The sequence below is a fragment of the Mesocricetus auratus genome, unplaced genomic scaffold (assembly GCF_017639785.1).
Source record: "Mesocricetus auratus isolate SY011 unplaced genomic scaffold, BCM_Maur_2.0 Super-Scaffold_100045, whole genome shotgun sequence".
Lineage (NCBI taxonomy): Eukaryota > Metazoa > Chordata > Mammalia > Rodentia > Cricetidae > Mesocricetus > Mesocricetus auratus.
In genome coordinates, this window is record NW_024429222.1 from 880956 (window position 1) to 907571 (window position 26616).

At 43.2% G+C, this 26616-nt stretch overlaps 1 protein-coding gene across 1 annotated transcript; it reads right to left on the minus strand.

The window, feature by feature from the left end:
• Positions 1-6429: 6429 nt before the first annotated feature.
• On the minus strand, positions 6430-26090 carry Dnaja2 (DnaJ heat shock protein family (Hsp40) member A2). The gene is made up of 9 exons (XM_005079193.4): positions 25907-26090; positions 24463-24522; positions 23348-23571; positions 16885-16965; positions 16521-16654; positions 13771-13967; positions 8928-9072; positions 8670-8797; positions 6430-8151 (listed from the first exon to the last, which is right to left on the minus strand). The coding sequence occupies exons 1-9, from the start codon at positions 25982-25984 to the stop codon at positions 7960-7962; spliced, it is 1239 nt and encodes a 412-aa protein (XP_005079250.1). The 5' UTR covers positions 25985-26090; the 3' UTR covers positions 6430-7959.
• Between the last annotated feature and the right edge of the window lie 526 nt (positions 26091-26616).

Below are 26616 nucleotides of genomic sequence, written 5' to 3' on the forward strand. Positions count from 1 at the left end.
AGTGCTCAGGAGGCAGAGGCAGGCAGATCTCTGAATCTGAAGCCAATCTGGTCTACATGTGAGTTCCAGGCCAGTCAATGCTATAGAGTGAAACCCTGTTTTAAAAATAACAGTAACTGGTTGGTGATGGTGGACACCTTTAATCCTAGCACTTGGGAAACAGAGGCAAGCAGCTCTCTAAATTTGAGGCCAGCCTGGTCTACAAAGCAAGTTCGAGGACAGCCAGGGCTATACTGAGAAATCCTGTCTCTAAAACAAACAAAAAAAAGTAATACAAGCAACTTAAATGCCAGCCACAACAGGGAACTGGAGAGACGGTTCAGCAGTTAAGAGTCTGCTCTAGCAGAGGACCCAGGTTCGGTTACCAACACCTACATGGTAGCTCACAACCGTCCATAATCCATGCCATCGGATACCTTCCTTCTCCTGACCTTTCAGGGTACTGGGCAGGTAGGTATATGGTACACGTACATACAGACAAAAACCAAATATACATACAAATTAGTAAATTATTAAAAATAAAAAAAGAAACAGGTGACATTAGCAAAGGCATTCTGAGATCCCGCTGACCCATATTAGTTTGAGGAATGCTGTATTCAACAAATGTAGTTAGTGGTCTTCCATTAGTGAATATAAAAAATAAGGAAACTGTGAATGTGTTTGAGACAGTTCTTCTAAAGATAAGGAATCAAGGGCCTATGAAGAAATGGCAGGAGTGCTGACCAATAGAGTTTGCTTCTCTGTCTGGGAAAGCCTTGGAGTTGCCTTTCTTCTATGGAAAAAGTGAAGTCTTCAAGTTTCTGCAGGGGCTCTCACAGTGGATTGTTTCAGACATTCTTCTTCCTGGATGATGACCCAGATTCTGACTGGTGTCCAGCAGAGCCAACTGTCTTAGTCACTTTTCTGTTGCTGTGATAAAAAGTGGTAGAAGGGAGGGTTTATTTGGGGCTTATGGTTCCACGATGTCCAGGCAACATAGCAGCAACTGGCAGGCATCGTGGCTGGGGCAGCAGCTGAAAACACACATCTCTAACCACAAACAGGAAGCAGATAGAGCTAAGGCGAAATAGGGAAGAGTCCTTTGGACCTCAGAGTCCACTCCCGGTGATAACACTTCCTCCAACAAGGCCACACCTCCTAACCCTCCCCAATTAGCTACCAACCTGCAGCCAAGTATTAAAATCTCCAAGACTTATGGGAGAGATCTCATTCAACTACACCTGAGGACCTAGAATCTGAAGCTTCAGCTAGAAGTCTGGATCTTTCTGGACCAACGGGTGAGAAAAGAATGGGATGGAAATATTACTATATTGTCCTAACATGCCACTATCACCCAAACAGTTGTTTGGAGACCCCAGGAATCAAGATTTGAGGCCAGGGGCAAGGTCTCCGTTTAGAAGGAATAGTCGTTTTCCTGATGAACTCTGTAGAATTAATCTTTAGATGGCCATGAAAAGTCCTTAAAGATCCCAGTCCAGCTACAATCAGCAGCCCGCAGAGGAGCTCACCTCCTGGTGGTATCAGGATTGGCACACGAGGTTGGTACTGGGCTTTTAGGTGTCTGTCTCACTGAGTAAGTACCTGTCTCTGTTCAGCTATCTACACTGCATCCTACTTGACTGGATGAGCCCTGTAGATTCCCCGCACTGCCTAGGCTCATACTTTAGTGTACTAATTGAGATTTACATAATGACTTGACACTAGCTTCTTCAGGAGTGTGACAACAGATGAGGTCTGATATTTTAGAATTATGTTGCTTTCACGGAGCTTTTCTAGGTCTTAGCTCAGAGTCTAGAACCAACAAAGTAGCATCTCTGTGTGGCCATTACACAATTCACACTACCCACAAGAAAGAGTAAGAGTCAAAGAGGAGGGAGGAGGAACTAGGGTTGGTATGAAAAATGAAAAATAAATTTTAAAAAAGTTTAAATATTTTTTTAGTGCCAGAGATCTGGAATTGGCCATTAGGTTCTGGACCTTCTATGACTTTTTTTCAGTCTTTGTCCAAGTCATAAATCCTGCAGTAGCCGGGCGTTGGTGGCGCACGCCTTTAATCCCAGCACTCGGGAGGCAGAGGCAGGCGGATCTCTGTGAGTTCGAGACCAGCCTGGACTACCGAGTGAGTTCCAGGACAGCCTCCAAAGCCACAGAGAAACCCTGTCTCGGAAAACCAAAAAATAAATAAATAAATAAATAAACAAACAAACAAACAAACAAATAAATCCTGCAGTATCCATCCTCACGGTCCTCTTAAGTAGATTTCACTACAGACCCCCATTGTATGGGTTTGGTTCTATTATGAATGGTATCAGTTTTCTATATTTAAAATTATACTTAAGTACCAATGCAAATAATCATTACTGTTTGAGAAGCTAAGTATTTCAGCATGAGAGCCTTGATGCTTAAGAAAAGAAAATTTACGAAACAATTGCTGTAGTCCTACACTGCATTACATTCATTTAAATGTATTTGAGAGCCAATCGTGATGACAGGAGACTAGTCCCAGGGGGAAGGGGAGGAATCACTTCAAGTCGGGCATTGGGGGATCTGTAAGCCTGGGCAACACAGCAAAACACCATCTGGGGAAAAAAAATCCAAACCTAAAATCCATAATCCCAGCACTAAGAAAGCAAAGGCATGGATGGGACCTGGGCAGTGGTGGCACACACCTTTAATCCCAGAACTAAGGACAAAGAGGCAGGAGACTCTCTGGGTCCGAGGCCAGCCTGGTCCACAGAGTGAGTTCCAGGACAGCCAGGACTGTTTCACAGAGAAACCCTGTCTCGAAAAACAAACAAAACAAAACAATAAACAAAACCAGCGTGAGTTACCTCTATAGTTCCAAGGCAGCTACAGAACAGAAAAAGAAGAAACATGGTTGTTTCAGTCTACAATCCTCCTATAGTAAAGGGCTGGATTGTTCTTCTAGAATTTGTTCTCAGATTATTTCAGATCCTGTATATCTAAGATTTAGTTTAAAAAGAGCATGGAGTACTTCCATCAGTAAATATTCATTTAGATTCTACTTTGCACCAATGTTTCGTGCACTAGAAACTTTTGTTTGGTGCTGCAGATCCAATTCAGTGCCTTACCCACACAAGGCCAGCTGCTCTGTCACTGAGTTCCATGCCCAGTCCCTGAAACTCTACAGTCTGGCTCACAACCCTCTGTAACCCCGATTCCGGGGACTGACATCCTCTTCTGGCCTCTGCACAGGCACCAGGCGCAGACAGAGAACACAGCAACTGCAGTAGAAACACACCCACCCCAAACACACAAAATAAAACTATGGTTCAAGAAAAATGAGGAAGAGCTAGTTATCTTTCCCATCTTGTAAGATGGCAAGTGAGAAAGCTGGGAAGCTACCCCCTAGGGACTGGGAACTGGGAGCCACAGCTGGCACACATAGTGTGGTTACAGAGTAACCCTTCTGTGGAGAAGTCAAAGAGCAGCGTCCATCAGCATCCTCTACAGGAAAAGAACGGACAGCACGAGCATGGCTGTGTTAGGTTGGCTGGCATGACAGGAACGGAAGAGGTCAACGAGGGCCAACGACATACTGAAGAGGGCCAGGAACACAGTAGCTCCTCAGTCCAGAAAGATGGCTACTACAGCCGACCTAGTCTGGCACTGAGGGCCTGCAGGATTACCCTGCACGTCTGAGTTCAGACTGAAGCTGGATTTGGATGTCACCTAAGGATTGTGGCAGCCAGGTCAGCAATGGGATAGACACGCCCACTTATTAAGTAAGTGCAGGTAGACAAGCAAGCAACACTGGTTTTCTTCTAGCCACTTTCCATGTGGGCCAGCTGCCGGAGGGCGCTGCCTACTCCGGGGAAAGTGTTTCTTCCCCAAATCCCTTCCAGAAATGCCCACACGGGCATGCCGGCCCCCTCACCTACTTCTTAGTTACATGAATAGAACGGGCAGATACTCCCCATCTGCCATGCTTTTGAGAGGCCCTGCACTAGAGTACTTAGCTGTTAACCAGTTGGTGGTGGATAGGGTGAAGTCTTGCAAACTATTATCCTAAGATGCACTGAGGAAGGGTTGAGCTATGGCAAAAATCCCTTTAGTCAGTGTGAAGAAGCTGTACCGTAGCATTGTTACGCACTTGGTGGTTACAACTTGTCCCAAGTCAGGTCTGACTACTTGTTCTCTATTAGCCAATAAAAAAGAGCCAAATTAATAGTGCAAAGCAGAAAAAGATCTATTTATTCAATGTGGCCACATTGGGAAGCGGGACTGTTGAACCCCACCAGTTGAGATAAGACCACTCCCACAGGCTGGCAGAAAGTGCATCAGGCTGACTGCTTGCTCCTGATTGGATCTTACGGGGGTTCTACCTGCCTGCATACCTCCTTCCTACATCCAATCAGGGACTAGTGTACGTATTTCCTGCCCACATGTGATCAAGTCCTCATCCAGTGCAGATGGGCCATATTAACTTGTTTAGGAGTGAAAATACACAGCATTTCAGGAATTATCTGTCCTTGGGCATGTTTCATAGACCTCTCAGGCTTAGTAATTAAAACTTAAAACGGATTTTTTTGGCTCTATCACAGGACAAGAGATTCGGCAAACCCCTCAAGGGTCCTCAAGTGAAATCAAAGTTTAAATAGAGCACCAAGGATACTGCACCATTAAGTAGTTCAAGGTGTGGTCCTGCCCACCACTGACCCAAGGTTGTCTGGCTTCATTCAGTCCCACCCTGTCAGGGAGACTGACAGGTTGCTAGAACTGTGAAAATCCCTTTCCTGGAAACAAACAAGTTCCTGGTCTGCCTGGCAACCCTTTCTTCCCCACAACATGAAACTCCTGGGGGATTCCCATTCTTTTGGGAGTCTATTGTTCTGTCAGATCAAGAGACCAAATGGGTTACAGCACCATCCCCAGACAACCAGAGAACCAAGAGAGCAGTTTTCTGAAGCAGCTGAGCAGCAGCTTGCTACCAGTGCATGGCCCTCATTCCTTTACAAAGTTCTTCTTTGTAGAATGCACCAGAATTTTATCACCATCACAAATCTCTAGATACATTGATTCCTAAAGTGGCTGTAGAAACCATGACAGGAAGGTGAGCTCTTTCCCAGAAGGGGGTGGGGGGACACAAAGATACAGCAATACAAGATTAATCAGGTCAGGGACTCAAGATTTTATCCAAAATCTAATCTGTTTAATTCCAGGGCTACATGGGATCCCTCAGGCTCTAACAAATGTACTTACCTTCACAAATTAGTCTACGTTTCTTTTTTTTTTTTTTTTTTTTTTTTTTTTTGGTTTTTCGAGACAGGGTTTCTCTGTGGCTTTGGAGGCTGTCCTGGAACTCGCTCGGTAGACCAGGCTGGCCTCGAACTCACAGAGATCCGCCTGCCTCTGCCTCCCGAGTGCTGGGATTAAAGGCGTGCACCACCAACGCCCGGCTCTAGTCTACGTTTCTTACCAAGAATCTAAGTAACTGGCATCTTATTGTGCATTTAAATTTTCTTTGCTGTGTTTTGGTTATTTGCTGTTTGCAACAAAATTCTTACCTGTTGAGACATGAGCTGCCCAGTCTGCAGGACAAAGATAGTGGAGAAAGGGCTTCCTGGTCCTTCACAGCCAGGGAGCAGCTATGCACAAGGCCCACCCTCGTGAGCTGAAGCCATCTACAGACCTAGCTATAGTACACACATATGCAACAGTCAAACTGAAGGGAGTAGGGTAAGTGCTGGCCCAAGGAGACACTTCAAAAGGAATTGTTGAAGAGAACTGGCCTGAACTCTTCAAGGGCAGCTTAGGATACAATATCAAAACCCTGTCTCAAAACAAATACTCCTCAAAAGTATCTACAGCCCTCAAAAACAAGGTATGTTACAACAGTCAAGAGCCAACAGGAGCCTATGCAGGTGACTACACAGTATTCTGAAACTTCTGGGGCAGAGACAAAATACTTCATCAACAGCCAACTAAGCACATGAAGAATGCATGAACATTAGTCATCAGGGAAATAAAAGTCAAAGCTGCTTTACATCCATAGGAAGGCAGTAACCAAAGTTACCTGCGGCCAAGGTTGTGGGGATGTAGGTCCCACTGCACACCCTCCCTGCACTGCTGGTAGGGCAAGGTACAGATGGTTAGTTACCATAACCCAAGTCCACGCCAGGTATGCATCTAAAAGAATGTACCCCACACAAAACTTTCATGTATCCATAGTTGCAGTTTATGGTATGGAAACCAGAAAGTGAAGCAGTTAGAGGCACTTAAAGGTCAAACACAGCTTCCTTACTTGCAAATTTTCTTTGTTCTAGTAAATAACGTGGGTAGCTGGGGATTGCTCAGCTGGGGAAGCAGCTGCTTAGCATATATATATGCGCCTGAGTTCAGTCCCCAGCACCACACACACAGATACACACACCCACACCCTAAGCAGAAGAACTGAAGACTGCTGAGTAACTGTTTTATAAACCTTTATTGGAAAGGCTACAAAGTTTATATTATCACTGCGGTTACTTAGGCTTAAAAGTGTTGTGGGGAAATAACCTCAAATACAAAACTATTATGCTGCTGCATCTTGCCCAATGTACAATGGAGGTAGAGTGAATAGGGCAGTAATTTAACCCTCACAGGTCTTGATTAGCTTGGGGACCTTTTTTCATCCAGGTTCTAATCTCTAGAAATGTGCTGTTAGACTCAGAGATGGTATAATACACTGAAAAAAAATCTAAATTTCCATTTTTGTCCTGTTGTTCCTTTGACAAACATAAAATGTGTATATACCTGGTGTCATTTGGACCTTAAATTAGCATGTTTAAAAAAAAACCACTACAGAGTGAAAAAAGTAATCCCCAGAGGATGGAAACACACCCTTTCATTCCATTAGGATGGCTGTAATTAAAGCTAGGTGTGGACCAGGACACGGATCAAACTGAACCCTCCTCACCACTGGCTCAGCCACTTTGTGAATATTAGTCAATGCTTCCCCCAAGTCAGATATTCAACTTAATGAGACAGAGCAAGTTTTCATAATATTTAATTAAAACAGGGTTAACAGGCCTGTGTAAACATGGTTCTACTATTCAGCTGCTACCACCTATTTTCAAAGGAAACAGAAGCCTGGGCGTGTCCCCATTTTCAGGGTAACCTGGAAGTTAGATAACTTGGATGTTTTCTCGATGCTACAGAGTACCAACTGAAGTCAATACAGCCTGTTTCAACCAACATTAAATGTTTGTAAACTATAAAACCGGCAGGTACCTGAAGCATAAATAAGCTTCAAGCCAATGGGATTTTTAAGGGCTGTTTAAAAATCAGAACCAAAGATTCACTTCTCAGTGTAAGGATACTTTTTACAGTTTAAAATATGTTCTTCTTTCTAAAAATGTGACACAGAATAATTTACACCAACTGCTTTTTATTATCAAGTTTCAGAAACCTTTCACAAAATGGTTTAAAAAAAAAAAAAGCCAAAAAACTTTACAACCATGGCTAATGTAATTTTTTCTACTGTTCCCAGTCAGCTTCAAACCCATTGTGTGCAAAGCCCATTTTTCCATGCATCTAAATGATAGATACAGGCTATGAATTCTTTATCTATTTGTAGCAGCTTATGCAGGTGCAGCCAAACACAAAGCTTTAGGACAAATTGTACAAACTTTACAATGCTGGATTTGAGTTTAAAATATGAAACATAAAGTCTACACAAACTGATAAAAATCAAGCAGATACCAGGACTGAAACTTATAACCCACATGTGAAAGGGAGTCTTATTTCAAGTGCTTTACTCTGCTACAGAACAGTCGAAATGAAGATGTAAAGCTTTGTGGTTAGTTTAAATTATACACTCTGTGGATACTATACCAATTTTAGAAGTTACACAGATCAACAGATGTCCATCAGTTCATCTGGACTCAGGTACTCCAGCAGCTGGCAAATCCGGCAAATTTTGTGGAAAGAAAATCCACCTGTGCAGCCGCCTGCAGTTTACTGATGGGCACACTGCACTCCAGGTCCATGATGGCTGCTGCTTTCTTCATCAGAGCTATCATTATAGGCCTCACGCCTCTGACCACCTCCAGAGCCTCGAGTACTATCAAATTCCTGAAGCTCTACTTCTTCTGTCTCTCCAATTACATTAGGAACTTCTGGTCTACATGGCAGGAGATCTTCTAATTCCTTCATGAAACAAAGAACAGGAGATGTGTCTCATCATGTAGCTGACATTCACACAAAACAAACACCCTTATTCAAACACTAGAAAACTGCCCCGCAGGAATGTTTCAGGCACTTCTGAATGCCAGTTGAGGGATGTGCTCCATTCAAAGACTCTCATCAGCACCTCACACCCAGCCTGCTTTGCCCCATAAAGTTATATCAGCCAACCTCATCTTTAGAATTACCAGGAAAACAAAAAACAAAACAAAACCCATCAACCATGCAAACATTTTAAAAAGCTAGCATGAAGTCAGTCTCAAAAGAGCTGGGAGTGGCCGATCACATCTATAGTCCCAGTTATCAAAAGACTGAGACAGAGGAATTGCCATAAGTACTAGACCAGCCCAGGGGGCAGGCAGAGACCCTACAATAAAACAAAGCAGAGAAAGAGAAAACACACACAGGAAGCAAGGAGGAGTGAGGGGGAGCAGAAGGGACAGCCACATTATCTGCATGATGAGAACTGTAAACCAGCTTACAGAAAGCTTGTCTGGGTTGATCCAGTTGTTTTCAGGAAACTGCACATCAAACTTTATATAAAGATCCCCCTTTTCAAAGGGGTTACGATACTGCGGCATTCCTTCACCTCGGACAACACGGACACATCCTATTAGTTAAAAACATTAAATTAGATAAGAATCTTACCTAAGAAAGGTATTCAATAATATTCCCTTGTTACTCACTATATTAAAATTTTAACAATATAAAGACAACCTAGATCAGATGAAGTCATTTACCTGGTTCAATTACTTTGCCAGGGGGGTATTTCACCACAATCTGACGAGTATCAAGATGCTTAAATGTGAACTGAAATCCACATAAAGCTTCAACAAGTCCTATCTTATATGTCATATGCAAATCATTCCCATCTCTCTGGAATACCTATAGACAAAGCACACACAAAGCATAGTTTATAAGATTATGAACCCACACCATCCTGTTGCATATTCCTTAAGTCAATTTCAGAATCTTAATTCTACCACCCATAGCTGTCCCTAATTTCCAAAATGTCTATTCGCAAAACTAGATATTCTCAAGAAGTATGCCAGAAACTTCTATTAGGAAGGCCTGGCTATTAGGAAAAGTATGTAAGACACAGCCGAAACTCCAAAAGTCAGTATTGCTGCAATTGCATTCCATGTCCTAAATCTAACACCAAATAGGTCATATGGCTTCATAAGAACAGATACAACCTGCAATATCCCCCAGACATGATCCCAATGATGCAAGAAGGGAGTCCAAGTTCAATGTTAAAAAAAGCTCAACCAAAAAGGCCCAGCCATGGAAGTTATATGTTCAATTCTGTACTTCATACATGTACAATGAAATTTTATCTCATTTAAAAGTCAAACTTGGGGATGAAGAAATAGTCAGTGTTAAGACAGCTTGCAGCTCTTGCAGAGGCTTGGTTCCCAGCACCCCCATGGTGGCTCACCACCGTCCATAACACCAGTTCTAGGAGTCAAGGGCCTCTTCTGACCTCCAGTGGGCACCAGGCACACACGGAGAGAGACAGAGAGACAGAGACAGAGACAGAGAGAGAGAGAGAGAGAGAGACAGACAGACAGACAGACAGACAGACAGACAGACAGACAGACAGGTTTGAGGCCAGTCTGGTCTATAGATCAAGTTCCAGAACAGTGAGTTACACAGAGAAACCCAGTCTAGGGAAAAACAAAACAAAACAAACACCTTAAAAAAATTCAGATTTGCCTAATGTAAATTATACAGCAAATGTATAGTTAGACTGCATACTGTTGTGACTCCGTTTCCAGAAAGAAGCTATATAAAGCCAAAATTTCTAATGACAATTTATCTTGGGCTATCTTTAGTCCCCCAAATTAGCTATTTGCCCACTGCTGTGTCAGACCTAACATCCTGTGACTTAACAGAGAAAACATTTTGGAATGTATTAACAACAAAACTATGGTTTCCGCCAAGCCAAGGCTAGGAGCTGCCAGGTAAGCCTCCAAGGCTTCTGGCTGAGCTGCTGTACTTTTCCTACTTTCCTCTAGCGCATTTGCATAGTGCCTTCGTTTGTGACTTTCTTTGTTCTATTACTGCTCCCATGCTGGAACATGAATTTTTATAACCTGAATCCATGTTACAGGTTACGGTCATTCATTGAGCTTCACAATAAACTCTCTTGTCCCCTTGGAGGTGAGAGCTGCTTCTGCACCAATGTCACAAAGGTTACTAAGTGCTGAGAATGTCCTAAGCTTGGATGCTTAGAGAAAAAAAAAAATCAAATTATTCAACTTGTAATTTTTACTTAAACTTGCCAAATATACACTTAACTTTGAAATTTAAGTTGAAATAAAATTATCTGTAATGAAAAGGTCACCTAGATTTATTTACTAGAACCTAGGAGTGGTAGCACTTATCTTTAATCGCAGCACTTGGGAGACCAGATGACCTCTGAGCTCAAGGCCAGCCTGGTCCACACAGTGAGTTCCAGAACATGCAGGGCTACAGAGACCCTCTCCCAAAAACAAAACAACAACAAGAACAACAACAAAGTCTTGGTTATCCCAAGTATGTGAGTCAGCTTAATTTCTATCCAAGCTACTCTCTGATGTCTATAGGCAATAAAATAGACTAAACAGTAATAATAATGTTAAAAGAAATTGGCTGGACCAAAGACAGCCACCAAAATGACTGCCAAACCATTTTTTATTTCATGTTAATACCATTTGTATGCTAGCTGACCCTGTAATGTCAAAAGAAGAGACAAGGCAACCATTAGAAAGAACCACGAAGAGAATCAACATCCAAATTTCTGGGACATCTCTTCTCAGTCCTAGAAAACACATGAGTATTTCTTCCATTTATTAGCCTCCCCGTTTACTTCAGATGGGCCCTCTCTTCTGTGAATGGGATTAGATGCGAATGAATGTACATGCATAGAGTCATGGAGAGGTGTCTGCTCTATCACTGAACCTAGAGCTAGGCTGGTGGCCATACTAAGACCCAGCAATCCTCCTGTCTATGCCATCCATGTGTCAGAGAGCACATGAGGTCATGCACTTTATGTGGGTGCTGGAATCCAAACTCAGGTCCTCAAGTTAGCTCAGCCAGTGCCCTTATCTGCTGAGTCAGCCCTCTAGCATGCTCTCCCATGTCGTTACTAACCTCTAGCTCCCTAAGGGTTTAAGAGGGTGATATACAAGTTCATTTCATTACCTCCATCAGTCAATTGGTGCTCTCTGACTGGCTCCCCAAATCTGAGGTGCAAGCCCCAGTAATATCTCTGAAGAACCGTGGCTTTTCATAAGATACCTGAAAAATGTGTTCTTTTCCTAAACGATTCTCCTAAGTCTGCCCATGAAATAAACTATCCTAAGCATGAACAGTTTTAGAACATGAGCTTCAACACTACTGGAAGCATGTTAGAAATAACATTTTGGCCCAGCAACCCAGCAGATTTAGTAAGCCCTCCAAGAGATTCCAATCACAGCTCAAATTTGAGAACCAAAGAATGTAGATTAGTTAGTTATGCACATTTACTCAGGAACCCTCACAACAGGGTCATCAGACTTTAAAGACAGGCAGATTTCGCCGGGCGTTGGTGGCGCACGCCTTTAATCCCAGCACTCGGGAGGCAGAGGCAGGCGGATCTCTGTGAGTTCAAGACCAGCCTGGACTACCAAGTGAGTTCCAGGACAGCCTCCAAAGCCACAGAGAAACCCTGTCTCGAAAAACAAAAAGAAACAAACAAACAAAAAAAGACAGGCAGATTTCTGTGAATTCACAGAAACCCTGTCTTAAAACAAACAAGCCCATAAAATGCCTGTTTACAGGATACCAACAGTCCAAGAATAATTTTTACCAAATACCCACAGAAGAAGTAAGAAGTAACAGCATGTTCTTGTATAGAAGCATTCAAAGAAACAACAAAAATACCAGGGCAGTTGCTGTCTTTTGGGGGGGATGGATGACTTGATAATTTGATGTGAACATTTAAACTGATAAATGTTTAACTCCCCCCCCTTTTCTGTTGTCACAGAACATTCGACCAAGCACCACAGAGTAAAACACCCAGAAGTTGCATAATTTCTGAAGGAGTTATTTATTATTGAGGAACTAACACACAACCAGAGCCCTGTGCTAGGCTGTACAAACGGACGCCAGCACTCACAGAAGAGCAGGATGAATGCATACAGCACAACATTACCACACTTGTGTAGTTTCAGCCACTGTACCCACCCAACCTAATTATGGTCTCAATTTCTTCAGAAAGCTATTTCAAATGAGGGCAGAAAGGCCCAAAACAACGAATCATGTTCTTGACCATGTAGCAAGCCATATGTTCTAGTTCAAACTATAGTACGTTTGCTTGTTTTTTTCTTCCAAGTGAGATGAATTAAACTGTCTAAACCCACCCTTGACTCCCACTGACTGCCTTGGTCACAATAAACCAGAACTGACACTCCAAATTTCTGCCCTTATTACTTTCTAGTGTAGGCTACTACACTACTTCCTACCACTGTTGGTGATTCTAATCCCAAGCACTGGGATTAAAGTTATGTGGAACACTCATAATACTCTAGTGGTATCTGTTCCATAAAACTGTTTAATCTACACTACCAACTTTCAATGATGTGGCTATTCAGTTTTCTACCTCTTAGAGTCTTATAGGTATTGTGGATACTAATACTGAATAAATGAGGAAGCAGCTAAAATGCCATCAAATAAGAATCTTGAGTAACAAAATTTAGGGCTTGCAGATATGAGTATCTTATTGTTTATGACCTTAAAGAAGAATTCTGGAAACTGTTGTTATTTTCCAGCCAGCTAAAAGATCCTTGCCATCTCAAATATACAATATTGAAGAAAAGTAAAAAACAACCAGTAACATACCACTCTTCATGGGATCATAAATGGCAGTACGGGAGCAAGTAAAAATTTTGTGAGAAATCAAATTCTACAACGTGCTTTTCAATTTGGTCTTGTTCTCTACTGAAATATCTAAGTGATTTTACTTTTAAAATTGCAGCTTCTTCCCCAGAAAAAAAACATAACAAAAACAAATGGTGAATGAACCAAGGCTTGGGAGGCCACAGTCGGTACCAGAGGATTCATCCCTCTCTTGGTATCCAGTACTGAGGTTGTGGAGCACATGGAGGTATGATCAAAATAAAAATAGCACACAATGAACCTAATTGCTAGACAAGCCTCAAACATAATAGATATAGCTAACACACATTCAACCAAAAACTAATAATAAAAATGTTTAAATTGTGCTTGACACCCAGAGCCCACTGTGGAAGAACTGATTCCAGAAAGCTGTGCTGATACATACTGTAACATGAATAAGCGCTCCTGCTACCATCACACCAATAAAACAGATTACTTTAAGAAACACACTCCCAACCTCAGAAAACTTAGCTGCCTAGCCAGTAAGTACAGTAAAATTAAGGAGGGTTAACTAAAAATTAACTCAGCCATGCTCCCCCTAACAACTTCATTTGTTTCCAGTTTCACTTCAAGGCATCTATCCTATTTCTCACAAGCAAGATCAATTTTGAATAAAACAAAAAAAAAAAGGGGGGGGGAGTGAATAAATCAAAAGGAAATTACCTCATGTTCTTTTTCCTGTAGCAAAAGAACAATATCTCCAGGCTCCACTCCCGGGGCCTGGTCTGCTTCCCCAGTGAATGTGATTCTCTGTCCATGTTTCATGCCCTTGTCTACATGAACTTCAAGAATCTTGACTTCTTTAATCACCTTCTTCCCTTCACATTTTTTACAGCGGTCCTTTTCATTAATGACCTCTCCTGCAAAGAGAGGTCATTCAAGCTTCCAGTAAGAAAAAAAATACCTCAGTCTTAAGGTGAGTCTTGACAGTGCCCCCCGATTCAAAGATACATTTTGGATGCCAACAGTTACAGTTACTGTGAATGACAAAACTTCTATCTTACTAGAGGTCACCCAAAGGGTCCAGTTACCCAACATCACAGAGTAAAACACTTTGACATTTCCTCAGTTCCTGGCTCTACTCCTAAAACTAATGAACAAGGAATGTTTGAGCAGTCAGATGCTAGAGCTTCTTTCTACAAAGCCTTCTGCAAGTTTTCAGTTCTAACTCCAAGTAGGTGATTGTCGGACACAGACAGTCCAAGTCAAACGTATTTTTTCTTTCCAATAGGGGTTGCTGAATCTGATAGTCACTATTGATCTATATTCAATCCTTAAATATCCTTCATGGCCCATTACTGAAATGTATAGCTGGCACTGCAATTTATTTAGAAGACTAAATCTTGCTCAGATATTAGCTGGGGGCTAGCCCCAGGTTTTTGCACAGGCTCTATCACTGGGCTGTCCTCCCACACCCAATCCTGTCTTTATGTAGTTTGACTATTACTGAAAACTCTCAAAACCAATCAGCGATGTCTGGCACTGAACGCCGTTGTACCAAGTTTAGGATAACAGATTTTCTTTTGCAGGTATTCTCCTCTAATATGTGCTTATGGTGCAGTGAATGAAAACTCCAGATGTATCTAAGTGTGGGGAAAAGGCAAGGTTTTCTAATCACTGAGCACCAGTGCACTTGCTTTTACAAAGGGTCTTTATATTACACAGTAGGCCTGAAACTCAGTCTCCTCTTGCTCTGTTTCCCGATGTGAGACTTCAGTTGACTCTGGTTTCTTTCTTTTTTTTTTTTTTAAAGATTTATTTATTTATTATGTTTATAGCATGCCAGAAGAGGGCACCAGATTTCATTACAGATGGTTGTGAGCCACCATGTGGTTTCTGGGAACTGAACTCGGGACCTTTGGAAGAGCAGTCAGTGCTCTTAACCTCTAAGCCATCTCTCCAGCCCCCCCAAACTGTGAAGCTAACAATTTTAACAAGATAAAATGCAGAGATGCAGGCCAGGCGTTGGTGGCGCACGCCTTTAATCCCAGCACTTGGGAGGCAGAGGCAGGCGGATCTCTGTGAGTTCGAGGCCAGCCTGGTCTACAGAGCGAGTTCCAGGACAGCCTCCAAAGCCACGGAGAAACCCTGTCTCGAAAAACCAAAAAAAAAAAAAAAAAAAAAGCAGAGATGCCTCAGGGGTATATAGTATGCAGCTGCGGAGGGCAACACTGGTGTTATTCCTCAGCTGAACTTCCATTTTTTACAAAAGAATCTCACTGACCTAGGTTTAGTAGGTTAGGCTGGCTGCTCACACTTAGGATCAACTTCTCTCCTGAGCACGGGGATTTTACAGGTGCACTACTGGCTTTTCTTTTTTTTGGGGGGGGGGTTCAAGACAGGGTTTCTCTGTGGCTTTGGAGGCTGTCCTGGAACTAGCTCTTGTAGACCAGGCTGGTCTCAAACTCACAGAGATCCTCCTGCCTCTGCCTCCCGAGTGCTGGGATTAAAGGCGTGCGCCACCACCGCCTGGCCTGGCTCTTCTTAATATGGGCTCTGGGACTCTCTACTCATGGCTAGGCCCCATGCTAGCTAGGCAGGCACTTTATCAACTAAGTAATCACCTCAGCCCAATATATACTTTCTTAAAACTATCACTTTTAAGAACAATTTGGAAAGGGAGTTCTACAACTATACTAACAATCACTAGTCAAAGGGAAGGCTGGAAGTGTGCAATGGTAAGAACCTTAGATTTAATTCCTTATACCAAGGCCAGCATAGACGCAGGTAATGTAATTAGTCAGAATAAGGACTGGTGGGTATAGTTCAATACTGGCCAAGCACACTCATGGACTTGGGTCCATGGACCTCATTCCTATGCTGCTGAGAAGCAATTCTAGCACATAAATTAATCTAATTAAAAACTTAAATTCTGGGGGCTGAAGAGATGGCTTAGTGGGTAAAAACACTAGCTGCTCTTCCAGAGGTCCTGAGTTCAATTCCCAGCAACCACATGATGGCTCACAATCATCTGTAATAAGATCTGGTACCTTCTTCTGGCCTGTAGGTATACATGCAGCCAGAACACTGTGTATACAGAGTATTTAAAAAAAAAACAACAACAACAAAACTTTAATTTCTTGGTTATACTAGACACATCACTCCTTTTCTTGATTAAAGCTACTTCATTTAGCAACTAAACTATAAAGATTAATGGCTAGCTGGATTGGTATAATATCTCAACACTTAGGGTAGAGGCAGATTAAGAATTCAAGATCATCCTTGAATATACAGTTCAAGGTCAGCCTAGGTTAGAGACACTACACCCAAACAGTAATGGTATGATAATTTCCAATCTTGTGTTAGATCTCATTTATAGAATAAGTATATTTAGAAAAATTGTAAATGTTTCCAACCTCTATGTTACCAACATATTCTAATATAAAAAGCAATAAAAATATTGGTGCATTTACCTTCTCCGTTGCAATCAGAGCACACAGACTGCATCTGCTGCACCATTCCTGGAGCCAGCTGCCTGATCATAATGCGCACACCTCGACCCCGACAAGCACTACATTTCTGAACAGCTCCAGACTTCCCACCTTGGCTAAAGCAAAAGTAAAAATTACACTTTTGTTTGCAAACCAGTCATTAAAAAATAACAACTGTGCTTTTCCCTCCCCAGTATAACTACTTAAATTGGTCTTTAGAGATATCAGAAAATACCTGACTGCTTATTAAGCTTTAAACCAAGAAGATGTTTTACCTGGTATAGATGTAGTGAGCATGCCACTCAAAAGGCAGACAGAGATACTGCCTATGCAACAGCACACTTACCCACTGCATGCACTACAAAGCACATTCTTGCTAAGTTGTAGTTTGGTTGTCTTGCCATTATACAGATCTTCTAAAGATACTCTGCAGAAAAAAGAACAAGGTTCAACCAAATTTTGCCAATACTATACTTACAGAGCAAATTCACTTGACTTTATAACAAAAAAACCAAGAAAAACTATGAATATGGACAACATATGTGGTAATACTGCTCTTCAGAGGACAAGACCTTCCCAACCCCATACTAGAACCACCTGTAACTATATCTCTAGGGGACCCAATGCTTCTGGTTTTTTCAGGCACTTGAACACACATGCACATACACATAGGTAAACAGGGACGCACACGCGTGTACACACACACACTCACACCACCCCTCCCCCAAGACAGGGACTAAATGTGTAGCTGCCCTAGAACTTGCTCCATAGACTAGGCTGGCCTCAAATTCAGAGATTCGACTGTCCCTGTCTCCAAAGTGCTGGGATTAAAGGTATGTGCCGCCGCTGCCACCTAGCAAAAATAATAAATTCTTGAATTTACAGTGTTGAGCCAGGACTCTAAAGACAGAATTTTATGGTTCACGCTGGCTTCAAACTCAAAATGCAGCCAAAAATTAACTTGAACTTATGGATATCCGTGCCTCTACTTCCCAAGTGCTAGGATTACAGGTATATACCGTCGTGTCCAATTTAATATGGTACAGAGAGAACCCAGGGACTCCTTTGTACCAGACAAGTACTATAGCAACTAAGCTACATCCCTAGCTACTAATAGTAATTATTATCCAATTTTATGTGATTAAATTGAAGCAAAGAGAAGTTAACTAACTTAACCAAGGTCACATCTTTACTGTTGGGGAGGCAAGCCCTAGATGATTAATTACAAATGTATATTATAGTTTCAGATAGGCACTTAGGGAGCTGGAGAAATGGCTCAGTGGGTAAGACCACTGCTACTCATCCAGAGGACCTGAGTTCAATTCCCAGCAACCAGTGAGGCTCACAACTGTCTGTGACTCTAGTTCCAGGAGACCTGACTCTGCTTGCCTCCACATGTGGTACACAGACACATATGTGGACAAACACTCATACATATAATTTCTAAAAATTGAAAGACACTTAGCTGTATATGTTTAAAAAGTTACATACTCTTGTATTAGAGGGGAAGAACTAAGTTTCAGGAAAGAAAATTTCAATCTTTTCAATTTCTAAAGATCCCCACCAAATCAGAATACTGTATAAACTTTTTTTGGTCTCTAAACCATTTATTTCTCCTGGTTGGGAGGTGGGTATCACTATGGGCATAGGAGCACAGAACCCTGCATGCAGCAAGGCTCCAAGAATGGCAGTGCAGATAAGTCAGGCCAGTACTTAAGTGAAGATGGAAGCATTCTAGACCTGGTTGGGCAAGCTCAAGTCAGAGTTGATGTAGATCCGGTCTGGGCTGATGCACAGGCAATCAGGCCACTAGGTCATATAAGCAGCTTGCTGTAGGAGTGGCCAAAAGCACTGTGAGGCACTGGGTTAGCTTGCAGGTGGCCTGTACCAGTTGCTAGGTGAGCTAGGAGAGGAGGCCCTCTGACATGGAGGCATGTGCACCTTGGTGTTCATGATCAACACTGGCATAGTGGCCCCAAAGGTTTTAACATATTTTCAAGTATCTAACTCCAATAAAGAGTACCAGTTGTGGGGCTTGAGAGATGGCTCAGAAGTTAAGAACACTGGTTACTCTTCCAAAGGTCCTGAGTTCAATTCCCAGCAACATGGTGGCTCACAACCATCTGTAATGAGATCTGGTGCCCTCTTCTGGCCTGCAGACATGCAGGAAGAACACTGAACATAATAAATAAATCTTTAAAAAAAAAAAAAAGAGTATCGCCGGGCGGTGGTGGCGCACGCCTTTAATCCCAGCACTTGGGAGGCAGAGGCAGGCGGATCTCTGTGAATTCGAGGCCAGCCTGGTCTACAAGAGCTAGTTCCAGGACAGCCTCCAAAGCCACAGAGAAACCCTGTCTCGAAAAACCAAAAAAAAAAAAAAAAAAAAAAAAAGTATCAGTCCTTTGTATATCAAAAGTATATAATATTTTATATATTCAGCATACCTCAAAAGTGGTAGAGAAAAAAAAAAGGACTATTTAAAAATGGAAGCCGGGCGGTGGTGGCGCACCTTTAATCCCAGCACTCGGGAGGCAGAGGCAGGCGGATCTCTGTGAGTTCGAGTCCAGGCTGGACCGACAGCCTCCGAAACAATACAGAGAAACCCTCTCTCGTAAAAACCAAAAAAAAAAATAAAAATAAACATGGAAGCTGGAGAGAAGACTTAGCAGTTACTTGCTGTTCTTGCAGAGGGCCTGGATTCAGTATCAAGCACCCACATAGAGACTAACTCCAATCCCAGAGGATTCAACACCTTCTTCTGGCCTCCATGGGCACTCACTGCACCCAGTACACAGACATACACAACACATTTTTAAAAAAAGTATTAAATGGGGGCTGGAGAGGTGGCTTGGCAGTTAAGAGCACTGGCCACTCTTCAAGAAGACCTGGGTTCAATTCTGAGTACTCACATGGCAGCTCGCAACTTAAGTTCAGTTTCAGGGGATCGGACACCTTCACATCAATGCATATAAAGTTAAATAAACTTAGAGTTACAAAAAAAAGCAATGTTCCTTAAAAAGTATTTGTTAGGTTGGCAGTATACACCTATTATCTCAATACTGAGACAGGAAGACTGCTAATGTCCAAAGCCAGCCCTTTCTACAAGTTCTAGGCCAGACAAGGTTAAATAGGAAGACTCAGTCTTAAGCAAACAAACTGTGTATGTGTGTGTACACATATAACTCATAAACCAAACTCAATTCATATATAGCATATTTCAATTATAGGATTAATTTCCAAACTAATCTCAAAAAACAAAACAGCCCCACCCCTCCCTGAGGATCTGTAGTTAATGGTTGCTGAGGGAGGGAACTCATTCTCAGTGATGTTGCCAATGGTTAAGTTGCCCTTGTTCAAGCAAATAACCCTACTATCCCTGTTCATGCAGGAAGCTATAATTAAATACAAAGGACCAAGAGGAACAGACAAGAAGAAAGTAGTAGGAGGGGCTTGTTGGGAAGAAAGAGAGGTCCAGGTAGAAGGAAAAGCATAAGAAAAGGTAAAGAAAATCATTTGTATATGAAATTGTGAAAGAATTAAATTCCAAAAACTACTCACCAACCATCTATTTGTATTATAGATTTAATAATACTCTTGTGTTTGGTTTTTTTATTGGTTTGTTAATTTTTTTACAGGGTTTCACTATGTAGCTCTGGCTGTGTAAACTAAACAGGCCTCACTCAAGAGATCTGATTGTTTCTTTGTCCCTTTGTCCCTAGTGCTGAGATTAAAGGTGCCAACCATCATGCCTGGCTATTGTGTTTTGAAATCTTTTTCTCCCTATTAGGTACTGAAAGTGAACTCAAGACCTCACACATGCTCAGCAGGTGCTCTGCCACTGAGCTAAGTACACCCAGTCTTTAAGCCTTCTCTACTTTAAATCCCTTGACTTTAGGTAAAAGGAACAAAGAAATAGTTCAAAGTCCTTCTCCAAGGCACCTACACTATTTTGTGGTGTTCAACATTTCACAAAATTGTTACTTTAAGCTTAAGCTCTCCTATATTGCAGGAAGTATAAAAGCATAATTTACAGGTGCTCAAGATGGCTCAGCACTTGCTGGTGACCTAAGTTCCATCATGGTGGAAGAGAATCAACTCCCACAAGTTGTGCTCTGACCTTCATACCCCCTCCCTAGTTCTTGTGTCTGTGCTCAAAGAGTAAAAATTTTAGACTACTTACGGATGAAAAATTATCAACAACACACCACCACACCCAATTTAATGATATATTGATGTACTTCTTGAGTCTTACAATAGGAAAACTGTAAGTAATGAACTAACAATGGCACTCTCCAGTGAGGCTCAAGGTGGCAAAATTCCTCTATAAAGCCAATTAGCTGTTTTTGTTTTTGTTTTTTTTGTTTTGTTTTTTTCCTGAGACAGGGTTTCCCTGTGGCTTTGGAGGCTGTCCTGGAACCTGCTCGGTAGACCAGGCTGGCCTCGAACTCACAGAGATCCGCCTGCCTCTGCCTCCCGAGTGCTGGGATTAAAGGCGTGCGCCACCAACGCCCGGCCTGTTTTTGTTTTTTTTAAATCAGCTTCAAAACATAGATGTCAAGTCAGGAATGGTGCCTCCCACCTGTACTGCCAGTGTGATACTCTACCTCAAAAAGAATAACGCTTGGCTGGAAATTTGCTAGAAAGAGATAAAACTGCATACAAAGAAATGCACAGCAACAATATCTATTATAGGCCTCCTGCCCATAAAAGATGAAATTAAAAGAGTATCTTAGTGGCAGGTATGGTGGTAACACACCTGTAATCCTAGCATTCTAGAGAAGAGATGGATCAGAGTGTTGGAGGCCAGCTTGGATTACTTAACAAGCTCCAGTTAAAAAGGGGGGTGGGGTGGGGGGCAGGCATTGGTGGCGCTCAACTTTGATCCCAGCACTCAGGAGACAGAGGCAGGCGGATCTCTGTGAGTTCGAGGCCAGCCTGATGTACAGAGTTCCAGGACAGCCTCCAAAACAATACAGAGAAACCCTGTCTTGAAAAAACCACACACACACACACACACACACACACACACACACACACACACACTGGGGGGAGGGGGGGCTCACGTATATCTGAAGACAGGTCAGTTGGTAATATGCCTGCAGCACAAGCATTAGATTTGGGTTCAATCCCCAGTACATGTGTAAAAACAGACACATGGAGCTGGAGAGCTTATTCTTGCTGAGGACTTGGTTTGATTCCTAGCACCCACCCAGCAGCTCACAACCACCTGTAACTCTAGCTCTAGGAGGCCTGACACTCTTTTCTGACCTCCTTGGGCACCAGGCACTGTGTGGTGCACGAACATACAGGAAGCAAAAACACTTCAAAATCAAATAGATAAATGCAAACAAACAACAACAAAATACGTCAGACTGGTGAGATGCCTGTGGATAAGAGCACTTATTACCACGCCTGCTCCCTGAGTTCAATCCCTGAGACTCACCTTGAAGCAAAGAACCAACTCTACCTCCCAGTTTGTCCTGACCTTCATCTGTGGACTGTAGCAAGCACATGCCCCCATAATAACAGCAAAAACCATAACTGAAGTATCTTAAATAAACAACCTCCCAGCCAAGCACGATCATACACCCCAGCAACCCCTGCACTTCTGAGGTGGAGGCAGGATACCAGAAACCATAATCAGCCTGGGCTACAGGAGCCTTGTTTCAAGTTCAAGCAGGAGCGTCTCTCTCCTCTCCCTCCTTCTTGCTACTAAAACCATTATTCATGAAAAAATTTACAAAATACAGTAAAAGTGCAAAGTGAAATGGCTATTTTCAGACTGTAGAGGGATTGTGAAGTCTTAGTCCAAAATCAAGGTCTACACCATTTGTATGTTGGCAGGTTAATGCCAGGCTGGAAGCCAGTAAGCTCCATGGAAACCAATTTAGAAGAGTTAGCATTAAGGATCAAGTAACGGGGACTACACCATGTAAATAATCTAAGCAAACTACCATTCTTTTTAAAACTTGGATTTAAATACTTCAAAGAATATAATCTTCACATTTGAAATTTTAAATCATACAATAACAAACAACCTCAACAACATGAAAAACAAATCTCGGTAAATATCAACTGTTCTTTAAGATCTTGGTTGCTTTGTTGAAACAGGGTTACATGTATCTCAGGTTGGTCCCAAACTAGAATTCAGGTGAGTATATATGACCTTGAACTCCTAAGGCTCGTCTCCACCTCCCCAGTGCTGTAATTATAGGTAAAAACCAAAGTTGGTTTATTACAGTGCCCAGAGTAAAATCCAGAATTTTCTGTGAGTTAAGCACTTTACCAACTGACCTACATTTCTAGAGCACCCCCACCATCCTTTAAGCTCTGAAGCAAAATATAGTCAATTAACAAATCTATTAACTAGCAGGGCATTGGTGGCACACACCTTTAATCCCAGCACTCGGAGGCAGAGGCAGGGGGATCTGAGTTCAAGGTCAGCCCGGTCTACAGAGTAAGTCCAGGACAACCTCTAACGAGATACAGAGAAACCTGTCTCGGAAAAACAAAACAAAAACAAATCTATTAACTAATTTATTTACTCACTTAATGAGAACACAGAAAAAATTTAAATAAATGAAATATTCTTTTTTTTTTCTTTCTCGAAACAGGTTTCCCGGGTTGTCCTGGAACTCTATCTGCAGACCAGGCTGGCCTTGAACTTAAGACATCCCCCTGCCTCTGCTTCCCAAGTGCTGAGATTAAAGGTGTGTGCCACCACCTCCTGACTAAACAAATGGAATATTCTATAGCAACTGTGCTGTAAGCATACCACTTAGAAAAGCACTTAATTAAAAAAGACTCACTTCAGGGGATGCATCATGTCCTCGCCCCTTCTTCTGCCATTTCGACTTCTACTTTGATTGCCCATGAAGCCAAACAATCCTCCACCAAAAATATGTGAGAAAATATCATCCATGCCACCGCCTCCGCCGCTACCTTCCCGTAGACCTTGTTCTCCATATCTGTCATATAGCTCCCGCTTCTCTGGATTTGACAATACTTCATATGCAAAACTTATTTCTTTAAACTATAAGGAAAAAGAAAATGAAAATTGGGGTTTTAAGTGCAAGAACATAAGAGACTTCAGAAACCTAGAATCCATTTAATTCTATTAACAAGCTTCAAGTTACCTTTGGTTTCATTTTGGTCCTCTTTTCACTTACTGCTCAAAGCTTAGTATTCTCATCGCAAAACTAGAATAGTTCTCTAAAAGTTGTCATTTATTACTGTATATGAGTGACTGAGTGTGGGGTTATTATTATACTGTATATAAGTGACTGAGTGTGGAGTTATCATTGTACTTATATGAGTGATTGAGTGTGGGAGCACTTGTGGAGGAGGGAGGACAACTTTCCTTCACTGTGGACCAAACTCAGGCTGTTGGTCACATGGCATGGACTTGTAACGTCCAGCTAACTCAATGGCTATAGTTTCTCCTTCTGTCTCTCTTTTTGAGACAGGTTTCTCTGTTCAGCTGCTAGCTATCCTGGAACTTGCTCTGACCAAATGGCCTGGAACTCAGAGATCAGCCTGCCTCTGCATGTGGAGTGCTGAGATTAAAGCATGTGCTAACACTATCACTGACTGGCTAATTTTTCATATTTTTAAAGAATATTACAAGCACTAAGTTTCATTATGGCATTTTCTTTCTTTCTTTTTCTTTTTCTTTTTTTTTGTTTTTTTGAGACAGGGTTTCTCTGTATTGCTTTTGGAGACTGTCCTGGAACTAGCTCTGTAGACCAGGCTGGCCTCACTCACAGAGATCCGCCTCCTCTGCCTCCCAAGTGCTGGTCATTATGGCATTTTCAAGTCAGTTAAAATAATAAAGTTTTGATCTGTAGGCATACATGATTTTTTCCTCCTACCACATTCCTCGTTTCTGGGAGGGTGATTTATTTTAAATTTCAGTTTAACTTACTTTGTCTCCAGCATTCGGATTCTTATCAGGATGGTATTCTTTGGCTAACTTTCTGTATGCCTTCAAAAAAAAAAGATTTTGAAAAAGAGTTATACACAAACAATTTAAGAAGTTCATTTTTCTTTTTGGTTTCTGTAGTTCTCTGTGTAGCTTTGGAGCCTGTACTGGCACTTGATCTGTAGAGCAGGCTGGCCTCAAACTCACTGAGATACGCTTGCCCCTGCCTCCTGAGCGCTAGGATTATAGTCGTGAGCCACCAATGCCTGGCAAAAACTCATTTTTCTGAGATGCAATGTTCTAAAAAGTTACAGTCTTCCCAAAATGCCACGTACACTGTCAGAACTATTTGACATTTTCCATCTCAATATTACTTACTTGCTAATAATGTACCAAAACAAAGTTTCGTTGAAAAAAGAGTATACTGAGGAAAATACAAATAAAAAATACAACGATAGATACTATTATCAAATGTCTTTGATGGCCAGTAACCAGACTAAGAACACAATAACCTAACAAATTCCAGGTTAAGTGACTTTATTTTACAGAAACCCAAACACTTATACAAATGAAGCAAAGGTAGAAAAAGTACCCCTGCTCTCTCACAGGAAAAAACCCAGGTGGTCCTAGGTGATGTTTTACTAGCACACGGTGGTTTGACTGGGGTCCTAGGCGGTAATGAAACTACACACTCTCAATTAAGCGATATGGGCATGCACCATTTAAGTCTTCACACACTCATGAATTATATAACTCAGCCTACCATTTCCGGTAGAGTAACAGGAAGTCTATTTTACTTTGGACTTTACCGGTCCCACTGCTTACGGGACAGTCTCATTTCTCTAGGCTTACAAATTCAGACTCTAGGCCGACAGCCAAAGAAGATGTTGCGGGACTTTATTAATATGCTACGTGCTTTCAAGTCCCGAGATGATCTGATGCGGCCACAAAGGACAACAATGAGATTGTTAGTGAGTGCACACTCAGGTGTTTGGCTGGGACACACGAGTCATCCCAGAAGCCGCCATGGGGTATTTAGATCACCTGCCCACGGAACAAAGCTTCCAAACAGATCCACGCCGCTCCGGCTGCGGGGCGAGCGAGGCAGAGGGAGGAGCTTCAGCGCCGGAGCCTGCGGCCCTCAGCCCCACACCGGCGCCGGCGGTCAGCTCTTCCCCGGCCGGGCGGCGCGGGCGCCGCGGTCCGACCTGTTTTTCCGGGTGGCCCGGGGCGCCGGCCCGGCGGGCCGCGTCTGCGCGGGGAGGGCGGACGGGAGGGCGGGCGGGCGGAGGCCCAAGGTCAGCCGAGCCGACTGCGCCCCCGCCGCCGCCGCCGCGCCTCAACCCGGCTCAGGCCGCCCCGACCGCGCAGGCCCCGCGCTCTCGCCCCGCCCGCCCGCCCGCCCGCCCGCCCGCCCGCCCGCCCGCCCGCCGGCTCGCTCCAGTACCTTCTTCAGCTCGTTCTCGCTGGCGCCGGGAGGGACGCCCAGGATGTCGTACAGCTTCGTGTCGGCCACGTTCGCCATGGCGGCCTGCCGGGCAGCACTCGCGAGCAGGCGGCGGAGCGGAAGGAGCGCGACCCGGACCACGAGCGGCGGCGGCGCAGGCCGAGGAGACGGCGCGGGGACGCGGGCGGGGCTGAACTTTGACCCGGCGCAGCGCCATGACGTAGCCGCACGGCCCGCCCCCGGGGCCGGGCGGGGCGGCGGGGCGGTGGGCGCCGGTGAGCCGCAGGTGGGTCCCTTTCCTGACTCCGGCCGGCGGGCGAGGCGCGAGCTACGGCTCGGTGGAGGAGGAGGGTTCCTCAGGAACCCTCGGTGCTGCTGAGGCCTGAGGGAAGGGGGCCGCCCTGGGGTGGTACTCCCGGGGCCTTGGTGAAAAACGGCACGTGGGTGTGAGTGTGTGAGGCTCCCAAGTAGCGTGTGACACCCCTAATGTGATTTTTGTCTATACATTCGCCAGTTCATTTCAGCTTCCCCCCTTAGCACCCCCTCGTACGGGAAGCACGGGAAACAATTTCATTCATAAACATTCATATATACATATATGTAGCGGACGAATTTTTAAAGTCATAGCCGCCCTGTCACGTCGAAGGAAAGGACAATTCTTTACACATTGCCAGTAGCGCCCTTTTGCAGTTGGTTTGGGGCATCCAGGT